This window comes from Stomoxys calcitrans, chromosome 1 (genome assembly GCF_963082655.1).
Source record: "Stomoxys calcitrans chromosome 1, idStoCalc2.1, whole genome shotgun sequence".
NCBI classification, from domain to species: domain Eukaryota; kingdom Metazoa; phylum Arthropoda; class Insecta; order Diptera; family Muscidae; genus Stomoxys; species Stomoxys calcitrans.
Genome location: NC_081552.1, coordinates 213798179 through 213814578, shown reverse-complemented (window position 1 = coordinate 213814578; position 16400 = coordinate 213798179). Strand labels below are relative to the sequence as shown.

The following is a 16400-nucleotide window of genomic DNA, read 5'->3' as shown; positions in this document are numbered from 1 at the left end:
AATTTGAGGTTAATGGTCATGGGATCTGGGCTTTGCGTTTTTTGAAGATCAACATACTTAACTCGTGCACTATTTTATCTATAAGACTTCTTCCCGAACACGACATTCTAGCTTAAACTTTTTTCTTTAAACTTCTATTAAATATAAAAGGAAAGGCGGCTTGCCTGTCAAAAACATATGCTTAAAAATTCGAATAAAAATTATCAGAAAAATTATTCACAATAACGCTATAAACATGTTACCAGACCTTAGTTTTGTTGGTTTAAACCCTATATGTCGTTACCACAGACAGACCGCTTGCAATATTATCATGGTATAGGGTGATATGAATTAGGCAATCCAGCAACTGTGAAGTGAAAATCATCACATATCAATAAACAATGTCCAAATTAAGTATAGAAACACAAAAATATAACAATAATCTATCTATTAAATTGGGAAAATTTTCGTACGTGTAAACGTTCTTTTAGAGCAAAAAAAATATGAAAGTGTGGTATGTTTACCTTCACAGTCGAGCTGAGAGCTTAATTACAAATTCAAATGTTCCCCCGTTTTAAAGCCAAAAATTTATACAAAAAGATGGATAAAAAAACAGCATCTACCGGTAAGTTCTCCAATAGATATACTTATGAGTTATTATAAATAAAATCGTTCGGTATCAGAGATCGCATATCAATGCTGTGTAAGCTGACACAGCACTAGCAAATTTAAAACTATTGTTTTTTTTGGTTTTGCATTGTACTATTGAAACTATAGATTGTTGTTGTATCCACATTTTTGCATGTGGAGGTAGCGATAGGCGAGCAAGCTTTTTCCTGTCAATAGAACCGATCGCTGCGGGAACATGCTTCTCCTTGTCATATCATAAGAACTTGCGGCCTTATTCACAAACCTCAATTAAGCCTTAGATAGGTTTATTTGACAGTTCTATAAAGGAAATCTATCAAATAAACCTGTTTTAAATCCACATTAAGTTTTGTGAATACCGGTGTCAGTATTTATTTAAGCAAGAGCCTCTCACTAAAGTCGCTATTACACCGCATGTAGTTGTCTTATGCCATGTCACTTCTTGTATTCACTTGTAATTTAAAACTTAGGGCGAAAAAGAAACGAAGTGATAATACGGTCTATATAACTTAATCTTTGAAAATTATTTCATTCAATTATTGAACGTGACTGCGCTTCAAGGGTTCATCTGCTTAGTTCAATTTTGGCCTACTTTAGTGTGGATAATGGGAAGAATGTGCGATCATTTTGAAGAATTCAAATAAGGAACATCGCTACAGTGGCCTGAAGCAATACTTGCCCAAATCTTTTTGAAGAGTATCGAAGTGCCGAGCATTAGGACGAATTTCGTAAACTGAACAGCGTGACAAGAGTTTTACTTACACCCCCGCAAATATCAACCGGGTCTTCACCAGGTCAATTCGTGCTGTTGGAATTTCTTGTGAATCTGTAAGGCATCGCATAATGGGATAGAACCGAAAAAAATTGGTAAAAATATGTCGTTTGAGAACGTGTAGAGATCACTCTTGAACATTAAAAATGGTTAGAACTGAAATATCCACGAGATCATGTGCAAATTTCATATGTAAGAAAAAAGCTAATAGAGACAAATTAATAATTCTTTTTGATATTTTTTTGCAGATAAAAGTCTCTTTAAAACCCTTAAAATAAACTCTGCTCGAATTTTTTTACAGAAATCCCCAAAATACCCATTTCGGGAAAGATGATTTTAAAATCTGAAGTTTTTAGTAAATTTGCTGTGGAGGCTATAAATATTGTTTGGTTCAAAATATTTTTTGCATGTGTTTAGGGGACATATGAAGTAAAAACAAAAACTTTTTGCCGAATGAGGGATCTGGGCTTTGCGTTTTGAGAACTCGAGGGTTTTTTCAATTTTTTATAACAAATCGCCAATATTGAAGTACATATTGCACCCGTTTAAGTTGACAAATCTTGTTCAAACTTCTCCTAATACACATCTTCCATAACTTTACAAAAAAAAAACATAAGATATTTAAACACATTTTTAAAATAATGACTAATCAATAACATTTTTTTTTACCAAAAAATTCAAAAATCCATTTTTTCATCTTTTTGACGTATAACTTTTAACTGAACTATTGGATGTTGATCTATACTGCAGCATATTCATGTTAACTTTTGTCACCACCAATCAATCAAAATGAAAATCGATGCACAAGTGCCTACATAAATCGCCAAACACAAAGCCAATCTTGGCCAAAATTTCAAAAAATAACAATTTTATGTCGAATATCTCCAAAACCAGCGGAGATACTTTATACCCAAAATTTTTTTGTATGATGTATGGTGCATTGAGATTGAAGCTCAATGCACCAGCCTTTGTGGTTGTCACAGCTATCCCGTGCCGGGCTACTTGTGAGAGTCTGCATATGCTGTTGCAGTTTGTGAGAAAGGGGTAGAAACAAGGTCCTTAAATCGCTTGGCCTCATCACTTGGTGAGCCAATCCAATGGCAGCCGGCTGTACGTACCGGAGTGACCCGATGGAGTCCTTCACCTGCAAGGGCTGCCGCCTCAGCGTACAACACACTGGTACAAGACAAGCAAACCTTGTTGAGTACATATAAGATAATTGGCCGGTCAGTGGTTAACTACCTGTATGAATTCGCCAGTTGAGCGACAACCAGTATAAAACGCTCCAAGCCTGCCAGCACGTTGCACTACGAACTGTGACAATCTACTGGGCTGTTATCCCAGCAGCGAAAGTAGTTATGGCTCAATTTCGTTGCGGTAGATGCAGCCAACTACGGGCTAGGGTTAGCAGTTACTTCCTATTCTTAAGCACATGAGATTTTACCCGATTTGGTATGTGAAGCCGATTTACACGCTGAAACATTCCCATTTCCATAAATAGATGAAACCCTAACATGAATCGATACCCCGATTTGAATTCTTATTAAAGCACACAACCATCGAAGAGACCATCCATAAATAGAAATGGCTTCCATATTCCTCAATTATATTGCGATTTTTATATCATTGAATATCCACACTAAATACGGTCGAGATAGGTTCATATCAGCCAATTTTCCTATTTGACTTCTAGAGCCCTAGTTCTTATTTTTCTCCATCATTTTGGCGAATAACACCTCGGCATGTTCATAAATAGAAATAAATGCATAAAAAACAATCTTGGAAATTGAAATCTTAAAAACTTTTTCCCCGTTTCGGTTAGAATGGAGTAAGTGAAGTACACCTATGCATTTTAATAGCCAAACCGAATAAATATAGACACCAAGTAAACCTATAGTCAGCAGAATGGGTGATTGTGGCTATCCAAGCTTGGGACGGCCGAACGTAGCACGTTTTCACTTATTTTCATTTATTTTGTACCAGTCTAACTATTTAACAAATGAAGCTCACCCAGCAAATACACATATTGCTAAAAATATGTTCCAAAAATCTTTAAATTTTCATTATGGACACACTATTACATCATCAACACTTGGGCCCTTAAATGAATATTTGTTAAGTACAAAAGTCGATCTTTTCGTAAAATCTACAAAAATATTATTGTAATCCCATGGCAGCCGGTTGTACGTACAAGATTATCCCGATGGAGTCTTCCATCGGTACGGGCTGCTGCCTCAGTGAACAACACCCTGCTACAACAACAACAATATTAGCTTTTTGTTGGCATACCACTATTTGCTAGGTTTTTTCGTGTCCATTTAATTATTAAATATCCAAATAAATCCATAGATAATAGATTTGCTTCGCACGACCGGAAGTTTTATATCCCCACAAAGAAGCAGATGTGGATTAAAACTAATTTTGCTATATTTATAGTTTAACATTTAGAAGTAAATTTTACATGCTGTATTTTTCGGTTAAGCTTTTTGCAAAAGGTTTCAAATTACATTTGCCTTCTATTTTAAATTATGTTTATATTCTGATTTTTTAAACGTATGTTTTACAATAAACACATTTATTCATAAACATCCTCCTTATCGGCAACATACTTGATAATATCAGCTGGCCTCAATAACTTCTCTGCATCTGAATCTGGAATTTCAAAGCCGAATTCATCTTCCATGGCCATGATTACTTCTACATGATCTAAAGAGTCTAGACCCAGATCATTAATGAAATGAGACTCTACACGAAGCTATTGAAAAAGAATGAAAAAAATATGTTAAAAATGTATATTAACCAAACGCAGATAGTGGCATTTTTAAAAGAAAGCAAAGGTTGGCCTGGCAAGGCGCAAACAACAATTACCTTGCTGGGATCAATTTTGTCGTACAATTTCAAAACGAGCAGTACTCGTTCATTAATTAATTTCAGGGATAGTGGAGGTTTTGCTGAATATTTGCGTGCTGTTTGCCATTGCCAGCTTTTGCTTTCCTGGTGTGACATAAAAGAAAAATAAAACAAAAAAAGACGCATTAGTATTATTCTGTCCATATGTCATAATTACCTGGGCGCTAGTAACTTTATCATAGGAAGACACAACTTTTAATACACGATCTTTAATATCTTCCATCGTTAACTTGGAGGAATAACAACGCACCTGTGCATTACCAGATCGGGTCTTCAAAATGCTCTACGTAACAAAACAAACATTTAGTTTAGATGAAATTCAACATTAATAAGCCATTCAATTGATAATTTGAATAATATGATAATATTCAAGGCTTTAACATAGTATTTAGAAAACTACCGGCTCAGCCGCAATGCTTAAACTGATAACAAACCATATTCCTATGGTCCGTGTAAAATTTCTTCACTAAAGTGAGGTTAGGAATTTAATTAATTTGAACCTATAGAGAGCACTTCCTAAGGATTGAAAATTTTCCACTATTTCATGCACTCACTTGTGTAATTCCATTGCACATGGCTGGCATGGCCAATCTGTGCAAAAGCATCTGTGGTTGGGCAGTGATTACACGGATTCCATTGGCTCGGACGGCCAAACGAGCACAGTTACGGGCGATTTGTGTCAGCGACATGTTTGCAAACCTAAAAAGTCAGATCATTAAGTTTTATTTATTTTTCTTATTAATTTAGACTTTATATCGACGGAATTTTTAGAATTTTACCCGAAATTGGCGAGGAGAATATTATGTAAAAACTCTGCAAAACTTGTGTTCTCCACAAAAAAATGTCAAACCGAAATGTCAAAATTAGTGGGATTTCATTATGACGGCTAATAACAGTATTTAGAATGAAGTTGCCAGATATTTGTAAAAACAATTTTTTAATACACTAGAAAAAAATTCTCATAAGGTCGCTTTTATTTTAACTTTTCGTAGCATATTTGATGTGTTAATCATTCTAGTGGATTCGTTGGTACTGTATTCGGTTTTCGCGGTGAAACTCCATTTACAAAAGTAAGAAGAAAATATAGATGACTTGTTTTTTCATGGAAGGAAAATTTGCATTTCACGACACCCAAAAAGAACACAACCACAATCGCAACAAGTATATTTTTTACGTAAAATAAACGCGATCGCCAAACTTCGATTTGTAACAAAGTGTTTGTTAGAGTTAGTGATATTTATCACATGTACTTATTCGGGGTGTGGATGCATAAATAAGAAAGTATTTGTATATAAATGTAAATAAATATACTTCTAAAATAAATAAAAAAATTTATGTCTTTTTCATAAAAGGCTGTTGCAATAAATATGTATGAAGTAATAACGATTGTGAAGGAGCGTGTTTTTTATTTGTATTTGCATTATTATAACACTGTTTTGTTGCTAATGTGTGAAATATCGGATCAAATAGATCATGTGTTATCCAGCCTTTGACATCTAGATTTACTTCAAAATCAAAACAAATATAAAATAATTGTACTCAGCTGTTAGCATGACCTCACATTATAATTGCATTCTGATGGCAACATTTTGGCCAAAGAAACCCAAAAAATATATAAAATGTGGTAACCATGTCAAACAACAAAAGAACGATTTTCGGAAAATGTTTACGTTTTCAGCATTGATACCACATCTGAAATAATTATATATCAACAAAATAAACAAAATAAATGTTTCTCGGAGTCCATAGATGTGATTGTTTAAAATCCTAAGCATTTTTTGCAATTTTTGTTGCGTTCTTACTCTTGTAGCTCGGCGCCCCGGTAGCCAAGTTGGTAGCGTGCTTGGATTACCAGTGCAGGGGTCATGGGTTCGATTCCCGCCAGAATCCTTGGTCTATCGCTACTGTGGTATCACAATGGACCTAAAATTGTCTAAGTGAGTCTGTAAAGGATTGCCACTCTTACCTAACCTAACCTAACCTACTCTTGTAGTTTTGTCATTCAAATTGAATGATGACACAATATCTTTTAATTAACGGCGATGAGAGTAGACGGTTAGCTAAACGGGGATAGTATTTTTCTCCAAACTAAGCGAGAAAATCCGCTTAATGGGTAAATAAAACACTCCTTTTTTCGTTTTGATTTCCCTGGGATGCATATTTGACCGATGATGGCTTTGAAATGATATAAGCAGAGTTACCGTTTGTTACGTTTATTACCGTGAATTTTGAAAGGTCGCTCAAAAAGTCAATTCTTAAAAAAGTCTGTTTATTTAACACTACAAAAAAATTCAAGCAAATAACAAAGTGATGCGAACGTCACTTTTAGAAACCCTAACCAAAGTAAAGAAATGTCCAAATTGGATAAAAAAAAAGTCCAGTCTTTGCAAATATTTGTTGATAAATGAGTTTATTACGGCTCCATAAGTGAAAATTGTTTAATGTATATACGTGGAGCTACACATGTTGACAGGTTGAATTTTTTTTTTAAAATCTAATATAAACCCACGTTTACACTGCTCTTTGAATCCGGATTTAATGGCTCGATCATATGTTTTCATTTTACAAAATCACCCGACGAAAGCCTTAAATCCAGATTGAATGAGCAGTGTAAACGGTGTTTACATTTTAAGAAACAACTCTCATCAAGCTCATAATAAACATATACATCTGGCTATGCTATTTTAAAATGAAACAGGGGAATTCACTAGTGAAAACGCTTGTAGTAACAAAATTATAGTAGCTTTCTGACTTGGTCAGTGAAATAGGGGCGTCTTGTTTAAAGTTGTGAAATCAAGTTTTTTTTGTAAAATGTATAAACAAAATAAGTATTTAGGTGAAATAAACTCAATCGGGAATAAATGTAAATTTAAATTAAGTTTATAACAATGTTTGAGGGGTCGTGCACATCAAGCAGTGAAGACGAAAGACGCCTAGTTCAGCAGTTTCGAAAGGACGGAAAAACCTATAAATTTATAGCCAAATCGTTAGAACGGGTTGAAAACTTCGTATCAAAAGCCTTAAAACAAAGAAAAAAATATTGAAAAATATTATATAAAAACGTTTATATAAGGAGGAGGAAATGTCATGTATGGGGCTGTGGAGGGAGTAGTTCCGAAGTATTTTATTGAAAACACAACGGAAATATTTGTTTACAAGGTTTTGTTGGATACAGTTATGCTACCATACGCTGAGGATTGTATGCAGATTTCAACAGGACAATGACCCGAAACTCTCATCAAAATTGATGAGTGAATGGGTTCGGGATCATAATTTGAACGATGTTGAATTGCCAAGTGAGTCCCCCGTCCTCAATCCCATTGAGAACCTTTATCGTGAACTTAAGTAACATGTTTCTAATATTCTGAATATATTCAAAAAGCATGGCATAGTATTCCGGTAGAGATTTGCCGTAAGTTAATTTCATCCACGACAAAGAGAATTGAGACTGTTCTTAAAAATAAACGTGAATATACCATGTATTAACTGCGTGGTTTGATGTTTGTTGTAAACACTAACACTCATGTACAAAGTACTGTATTATTTTTAGGGTTTTCATATACATGAATATATATTGGCCCCAAAGACGAAACGAAAATGGAACCTATAACATCATATATGTAATATTTGTTATGAACTTGATATACCAACAAGTTTGACGTAAAAATTTAGTGGTAGCACTCATATTATTTTGAACACAGCTTATATCCAGTGTTACTGTTGTGCGACTAATATCTGAATTTCCTGTCTGTATGAACCGCCAGATATTTATTCCCATGACTTTTTGATTGGAGCAACTACTTGGGTTCATTCAAATCCCAGTCAATGTAGGCGGAATATTTCCCAATTTTCCTAAAGGTAAAGAGGTAAAGGTGAAAAGATCACATGACAGATTGCCTCGTTGTTTGTTACTGAATGGGTAGGAGACTTTCTTCTCTGTTTTGACTGATGATCAAGTGTGAGATAATGTCACCTTGTTAGGCTGAGTATTATGGTACAATTAAGAGGTAGCGTTATTTGCACAACAACCAAAATAGTTGTTTTATAATATATCTTTTTCAAATGTGTTTTATATATGTATTTTTATTATTATAACACTGTTTTGTTGCTTATATGTGGAATATCGGATGAAATAGAACATCTTTTTAAGTAAAATATCACAGCTGTGACAACAAGCCTTTGACAATTAGTTTTACTGCAAAATCAAAACAAAAATAAAAAAATTGTACTCAGCTCTTCGCATGGCTTCGCCTTATTAGTGGATACTGTGTCTAAATTTTTTAGCTAAAAAATTTCGTCTTAATATGAACATGGGGGGTACCTATTTTGAAACAGAGGAGGGTACCAACATTGACAAAATTTTTTTTCGGTGTACATAATTTCCCATGCGCAGAAGTTGCCACTTTAAGATAATATTCTTAATGAAGGGGGTTGCCATTGCTAGGGGTGAGATAGATGTTACATATGACGTCATGGCAATATTGTTTACAGCTTCTTTATTCACTGATAAACGAACTTTGTTCAATGCATAAAGCAATATTCTTAATCTAATCGTAGTGTAGTTTAATAGTGAATTTTATAGACATAAGTTATTAAATATTAAAATGTTTAACTTAGGTGTTCGGTGTGTGCAATCTACGAAAATTCAAGTAGACACTGTTTTGTTTACGTTAGTGAAGTTACGTAATTATATTAGTTTTAAAACAGCTGCTCGCTGTTTGAGTGTAAACACAAATATCCAAAGACGTTTCTACAGTAACAACACAATGTTGAACTTAAAGGACTTCTGCATATCGGACTACGACGTAATAGGCTTTGACTTGGATGGGACTTTACTAAGGTACAACCTCAATAACATGGTACCCTTGGAATACGAGCTCTTGGTTAAATATCTGATGGAGAAAAAGTATCCACGTGTCTTGCTTGATAAGCAGTTCGATTCTGATTTTATACAAAAAGGTTTGATAGTTGATGCTGAACGGGGAAATTTAATAAAATTAGCAGCGGATGGCGAAATACTCAAGGCTACTCATGGTACAAGATTCCTTAGTTCTGCTGAAATTGAAGATGTTTATGGAAAGTCCCGTAAGTGGGATATAGCTCAAGATTATATAAACGATCCACTGTCTGCCTGGAATGGTCCTGTATCGGAAAAACTAAGGACGTTATTAGACTATTTCGATATAGCAGCATCGTTGGTTTTTGCTCAAGCTGTTGACGCACTTGACGAAACCGTCTATACCAATACAAACGTTCTGCAGAAAAACGACTATAAAGTATGGCCGGATATATTATCCGGTTTGATACAAATGTATTCCCGAGATCATTTTGCAAGCGGCACGAGCGCATACTTTGAAGCATTAAAACAAAATCCAGAAAAATATCTCTTTAAAACGGACCAACAGGTAATACAACTTCTAAGAGAACTTCGCTCTTCGGGAAAGGCACTGTATTTATTAACAGGCTCCAATATAGATTTTGCCAACTTCACAGCGTCCTACGCATTGGGTCCAAACTGGAGAGATCTTTTTAATTGTGTCGTATCGTTTGCCAAAAAACCTGGTTTCTTTTTCATGCAAAGAAGTTTTCTTCAGAACAACAACTTGAGCGAAGTTCCAAATAGTGAAATGCCCTTGCAAGATGATCTCTTAGCAAAAGGCAAAAGCTTCAGTCAGGGCAATTGGGAGCAATTAAATGAAAGCCTATGCAAGCATGTTCTATGTAAAGATGTTAATAAAACATCCCGTAGTCTGTATGTTGGTGATAATTTAATACAAGATGTTTATGCGCCATACACTAAAGCATCTATGGATGCTATTGCTATTAGCGAAGAAATGTTCGAAAATAAAAGTAGCTACGAGTACTATAAAATTATACAATCATCATCCTGGGGATCCTATTTTAATCTTAACGGAAGACCTACGTTATGGTTTAGTGTTATTGAAAACTATTCGAAATTATGTATTTCACAAATGGATGTTATAGCAAATGTACCTGTTAAAGAGAAAATACAATGTGGAAACCAACATGGTTTCTTTCCGAATGTACCCAATGGTCAGTTAGTTCAATAGAAGCTGTGATTTTTCTGAACACTACAATAATAGGCAAAACGACTGCGTTTTACGTACAAAATAATAAACTAAAAGAAAAATAATTTATATAACTGAAACAATGTATAGTTTAAATGTAACGTTGTTAATATTTTATTGTACCAACTAGCACATGCATACTAATTTTATTTCTTTTAAATTCAATATTTATATGTATAGTCATAAAAAACTGACTATGTTTCTGTTGTTGTTATATGAGGAAATATTATGTACCGTCTTAAATCAGGGATACGTTAGTAGATTATCGAAGCTGTTGTACAAAACTTATCAGGAAAGGTAGACCGATTGTTGGTTCAAATTTAACAATGAAAATATTTTTCATCAATATATTTGTAACATGTTCGGTGTACCTACTTATGCATACATATTTATTTATGTAGTTCTAATGTTAAATTATTAATGTACAATATGTATGTACGTTTCATAAACAAAACATTTTATCATCAGAAATTGTCAACAAAAGTATTTTGTATTTCAGATTGTTAAAGTAAATTTAATTTAATAGTACATTTCTAGACGATTAATTCGGCCCCTTAAACAATAATTATGCTTGTGCCATTGGCTATACTAGACTTACAATATCGTTGATAAGTAATTTATACATGCTTTCTAATAGTTTCAGTCAACGATGAAAATTTTAAACGAAATCTCAGTAACAACGTGTATCCTTAACAATTACGAAGAATTTATGATTCGAAATTTCTCTTTATTTCATTTTAAAACATCATAGAAATATAATTGTTCAAAATAAAAATGTTTTTATAAGGACAACATACTTGAAAAAAAAAAATTGTTTTAATTACATGATGATTTCGTATTATTTTGGAAAAGAAGAATAAATATTGTTGTTGTACCCACATGTCTAAAAATGGACGTAGCGATCCTCGTCAGGCTGCTGCAGGTGAACAACCTTGTTCCGGTCCAAAGAACTGAAAGCCGCGGGAACGTGATGGCATTTGTTACTTAGAGGAGCCAATTACTCGCTTCGTCATATCGAACACCCTAGGCACTCTGTATTTATGCGAGAGCCGGTGCCGTCCGGCGTTTCTCTGATTGTCCTCGACTGGAGTTGCAGCTACTCTGTATAAAGCATTCCACCATCAGAAACCTGCGGAAACCTGTAAAAACAATGAACATCACACAGATCTAAGTTCAAAGAGGCAACCTGTGTTTATATATATACATATGAATGGGTTGTTTTTGTTGTACCAGTGCGCTATGTTCTATCTTTCGTCTGCTTGGTTTGTATTCCTAAGTTGCCTTGCCTTAGATGGCTACTAGGACAGATCGACTCTTACCATCTTTTCGTCGACTAAAAAGTCACTTTCGACAGCCCTATACGTTCAAACTTATTTCAAGCCATGTCTGAGTTTGGTATATTTGCAAAATTGATACCACATTGAGAGACGCCTATTGGTGGGTGACTCACATTCCTCACGTGATCTCTTTAATATCCTGCTGGAGACATTGATTGTTGTTGTAGCAGTGTATTGTACACCGAGGAGGCAGCCTTTGCCGATGAAGGATTCCATCGGGTCAATCCGTACGTACAACCGGCTGCCATGGGTTTGATTGTAGGAGATGCAGTGATTTCGCATGACACACTATTCACAAAAGAACACATGATGCTCGCTAACGCCGACGCCATGGATTTACGAGTCAGAGAATCGACAGAGCACTACCTGCAGTCTCATAAAAGATCGAAGAGAGCGGATATTATTATCTCTTGGAACGCCCTATACCAATATAATTTGGATTAAGCAAGCAAGAAACGACAGACATAAAATACACTATGCAAAAAACTTATACAATTCGTGTTGTTATATCATTCCGAAGCATGGGTACTTACGAAAACAGATGAGACAGAGGTTTGAGAGAGTTTTTTCGTAAAATGTTTGGACTAATCGTATCAAAATACAACGAATAAGTTGGCTAGGTCGTTTTATCCGAGATGGTAAATGCAAAAAGGGAAGACCAAAAATTCGATATAAGAGCAAAGTGGAAAAATACATCTTGAAATTAGATAAGGACAAGGTGCTTGGAAATATATATTCTCTGATAGCCTTCAAAGTGAATATGATGTAGGTATACCGATTTTCAATGGCCCATACGTAAATGTTAATTTACCCACGAACATTCTCCCATATAAATGAGTACCGGCTGATTAAAATTTTGCTCAGAATAAGCGCGTTGAGGATCGTCGCGTTGAAAATGCAACTCTTCAAACAACTGTCAAAAAAGCAACTCGCAAAAGCTAAACAATTTTTAACTTTGATGACTAAAAACACTACTAACGTGTGAAAAATTTAAAATTTTTTTCCTTTTCCGCGTTGCTTTTGTGGGATTGGTTGTAGAGTTGCATTTTTTCAATGCGACGCCCAAAATCAAAGTTCAACGCGTTCTTTCTATTTCGGCTGAATATCTTATCTCTATTTTTCATAGAGAAGTTTTACATGGCTGAATATCTTATATATGGCGCCAGCATTAGTAAGGGAATAACGACTGCTGAACATTATTTTTTTGCAAAGTATTCAACACCATCGTTCAACGTCATAGGCGGACAAGCTAAAATCAGCGCTATGGTGGTCCATATGTTTTCAAGACATTTAAACAACTGGAGTTTCACAATTCAACTATGAATAATTCAAAATATAAGGAAAATAATTGATTTCCTTGTTCCTTTTAATATGACTTTTTTTGGCCGAACACACTTGCTCACTCATGAAGCTTGGCGTGGATCGTCACCTTTATACATATATAAATGTGGCCACAACAAAAAACCTTATTCCTGATTTCATCTTATTTAATCGCCCTATTTAACCCTTAAAGTACATAGATTGCGTCACTAATTTCGTTTATAAATGCTTACACAACTCTCCCCCCATAACCCCCATATTAACCAATTTGTCAATTGCGTTTTTATACCCACCACCATAGGATAGGGGGTATATTCATTTATTCATTTCGTTTGCAACACATCGAAATATCAATTTTCGACCCTACAAAGTATATATATTTTGGATCGTCATAAAATTCGAAGACAATTTAGCGATGTCCGTGTGTCTGTCCGTCTGTTGTAATCACTCTACTTTAAAAAATGAGATATTGAGCTGAAATTTGGAACAGACACGTCTTTTTGATCCACGCTGGTTAAGTTCTTGAACGGGCCAAATCGGACCATATTTGGACATAGCTGCTCTATAGACCGATCTCGCGAAACCCATAAAACTTTATTTTCTTACCGATTTCGCTGAAACTGCGAGTATTTTTAGGACTCCCAACATAGGACCCAAATATGGTTCAAATCGGACTATATTAAGATATAGCCGTCATATAGACCGATCTGCTGATAAAGTGTCTGAAGCCCATTAAAGTTTTATTTAATACCCGATATCGTTGAAAATTGAAACAGTGAGTTGCTTTGAGCCTCTCGATATTCGAGCTTAATATGGATGTGGTCCGAGTATATTTAGATATAGCTGTCATATACACCGATCTGCCGATAAAGGGTCCGAAACCCATAAAAGCTTGAATTTTTTATCCGATTTCGCTGAAGTTTGAAACAGTGGGTAGTTTTAGGTCACCCGACATCCATCCCAAATATGGTTCGGGTCGAACTATATTTAGATATAGCTGCCATACAGACCGATCTCCTGATAAAGAGTATGACGCCCATAAAAGCTTTATTTTTTATCCGATTTCGCTGAAATTTGAAACAGTAAGTAGTCCTGTCTGACCCATCTGACCTAAATTTGGTAAAGATCGGACTGTATTTAGATATAGCCGTCATATGGACCGATATGCCGATTAAGGGTCTAAAGCTCTTAAAATCTTTATATATTACCCGATTTTGTTGAAATTTGAAATACAAAATTCAACAGTGACTTATAAATATCAGACCACTCAATGTCTGTGCCGAATTTGGGTGCATAAGTTATCCAATTTTCACTAGATTGTGACGAAAGGGGGTTTACATATATACCCGAGGGGGTGGTATCCCGGCCGAACTTAAAGCTTTTTTTACTTGTTTTAATCTCTTTCTTGTTGTTGTTGTTGCAGCCACATTTTTTATGTGGAGGTGGCGATCCTCATCAAGCTCCTGTAGGTGAGCAAGCTCGTTCCGGTCTGTGTGACCATTGTTTATTTAAAAACGCCAATAACTTGCCTTGTCATATCGAGCATGATAGACACTAAGTATTTGTGCAAGAGCCGGTGCCGTCCGACCTCTCACTGAGACTCTCCGCTCGATACCGAAATACTTCCTTACTTCTTGCATATTTTTAATTATGCCAATGATTCATATCGAAGAAAAACTCCTTCGCCACTTTGATGAAATACAATAGTATGATCAATCCCATGGCAGCCGGTTGTACGTACCGGATTGACCCGATGGAGTACTTCATCGGCAAGGGCTGCCGCATCAGTATACAACACACTGCTATATCAATAACAACAATAGTATAATCAATCCCATGACAGCCGCTTGTACATACCGGATTGACCCGATGGTTTTCTTCATCATTCATGGGCTCTAATAGGGCTTTAAAATTACAAAATTCAGAAATAAATAAAAAAAAAACAAAATACAGAAACGTCTCTCATATCGATGATACATACGAGTTATATTAAATCGCCTTGCTTTCCTCAATAGAATTTTAGTGCAGATTGCATTGGCCGTAAAAACTCGTTCCGTTCTTTTTGAACTTTTTTAAAATTTTAAACAAAAGAATGAAATATAGATACAATTGCCTTGGCATTATTGATGTTGATTGCAATTTTCTCCCATTTCTTTAATTTAAATGCAACGCATTGAAATAGGAATGAAAGGTCTTTTTTAATCATAAAATTTAAGATACATAGTTGACAATTTTTATACTCTTCAGCATAGGATTGGGGTATACTGAAAATCAAAATCGGTCCATGTTTTGACATAGCTGCCATATAAATCGATTTTTCGAGAGCTGCCAGAGGGCGCATTTTGCCCGATTTGATTAAAACGTGCCAAATGTGGTGTGAATCGGTTCTAAACCTGATATAACTCCGATATAAACCGATCTCCCTTTTTTACTTCTTGAGCCTTTAGAGGACGCAATCCTCATCGTAATCCTGTCTCTATAACCTCTAACATACGTACTTAATATAGTCTGAAACGGGCCATAAGCTGATATAACTTCCATATAATACGATCACCTTATTTTACTTCTTGATCGTCTACAGGGCGCAATTCTAATCCGATTTAGTAAATTTTACACAATGAATTTTGCTATGACCTTCACCATACGTGATTTGAAGTCAAAATTAAACACATCATGCTAAATTTCAGCCAAATTGGATAACAATTGCGCCCTCTAACGGTTCAATAGTCAATATCCCAAAGCTTTATGTGGGAGCTATACCTATACCGGGTTGAACCATTTTTGGCGCAGTTGTAAAAAGTTAGAACAAAACACTTCATACAAAATTTCAGCCAAATCGGATAAGAATTGCGCCCTTTAGCTGCTCAAGAAGTCAAGATCTCATATTGGTTTATATGACACCTATACCAAAACATGTACCGAATTGGCCCATTTACAATCTCAACTGACCTGCACTAATAGGAAGTACTTATGCAAAATTTCAAGCACCTAGCTTTAGTCCTTCGAATGTTAGCGTGCTTTCGACGGACAGACGAACGGACATTGCTTAATCGTCTAAAAATGTCAAGACGGCCAAGAATATATATACCTTATTGGGTGTCCGATCAATATTTCGATGTGTTACAAACGGAAGGAGGTCACCGTAGCACAGAGGTCAGCATGTCCGCCTATGACGCTGAACACCTTGGTTCGAATCCTAGCGAGACCATCAGAAAAAATTTTCAGCGGTGGTTTCCCCTCCTTGTGCTGGCAACATTTGTGAGGCACTATGCCGTGTAAAACTTCTCTCCAAAAAGTTGACGCACTGCGGCACGCCATTTGGACTCGGCTATAAAAAGGAGGCCC

At 35.5% G+C, this 16400-nt stretch overlaps 2 protein-coding genes and 1 long non-coding RNA gene across 6 annotated transcripts; 1 reads left to right on the top strand and 2 right to left on the bottom strand.

The window, feature by feature from the left end:
• Positions 1-3828: 3828 nt before the first annotated feature.
• LOC106084816 (acyl carrier protein, mitochondrial) lies at positions 3829-5195 on the bottom strand. 3 transcript variants are annotated; one of them, XM_013248744.2, is made up of 5 exons: positions 5089-5195; positions 4864-5008; positions 4560-4592; positions 4268-4393; positions 3829-4154 (listed from the first exon to the last, which is right to left on the bottom strand). In XM_013248744.2, the coding sequence occupies exons 2-5, from the start codon at positions 4996-4998 to the stop codon at positions 3975-3977; spliced, it is 474 nt and encodes a 157-aa protein (XP_013104198.1). In that variant the 5' UTR covers positions 4999-5008; positions 5089-5195; the 3' UTR covers positions 3829-3974. The 3 variants fall into 3 exon arrangements, with proteins under 3 accessions (XP_013104198.1, XP_013104199.1, XP_013104200.1); XM_013248745.2 differs by lacking the exon at positions 4268-4393 and having other exon boundaries at positions 4467-4592; XM_013248746.2 differs by lacking the exon at positions 4560-4592.
• A 2676-nt stretch (positions 5196-7871) lies between these two features.
• LOC106084828 (5'-nucleotidase domain-containing protein 1) lies at positions 7872-10494 on the top strand. Its single transcript, XM_013248759.2, has one exon. The coding sequence runs from the start codon at positions 8914-8916 to the stop codon at positions 10378-10380; it is 1467 nt and encodes a 488-aa protein (XP_013104213.2). The 5' UTR covers positions 7872-8913; the 3' UTR covers positions 10381-10494.
• A 610-nt stretch (positions 10495-11104) lies between these two features.
• Positions 11105-15296, bottom strand: LOC106084830 (uncharacterized). Of its 2 annotated transcripts, none has more exons than XR_001220871.2 (4): positions 15037-15296; positions 14913-14959; positions 11603-11874; positions 11105-11537 (listed from the first exon to the last, which is right to left on the bottom strand). It is a non-coding gene; the product is annotated as an uncharacterized LOC106084830 (long non-coding RNA). The 2 variants fall into 2 exon arrangements; XR_001220872.2 differs by having other exon boundaries at positions 11629-11874.
• Positions 15297-16400: the final 1104 nt, after the last annotated feature.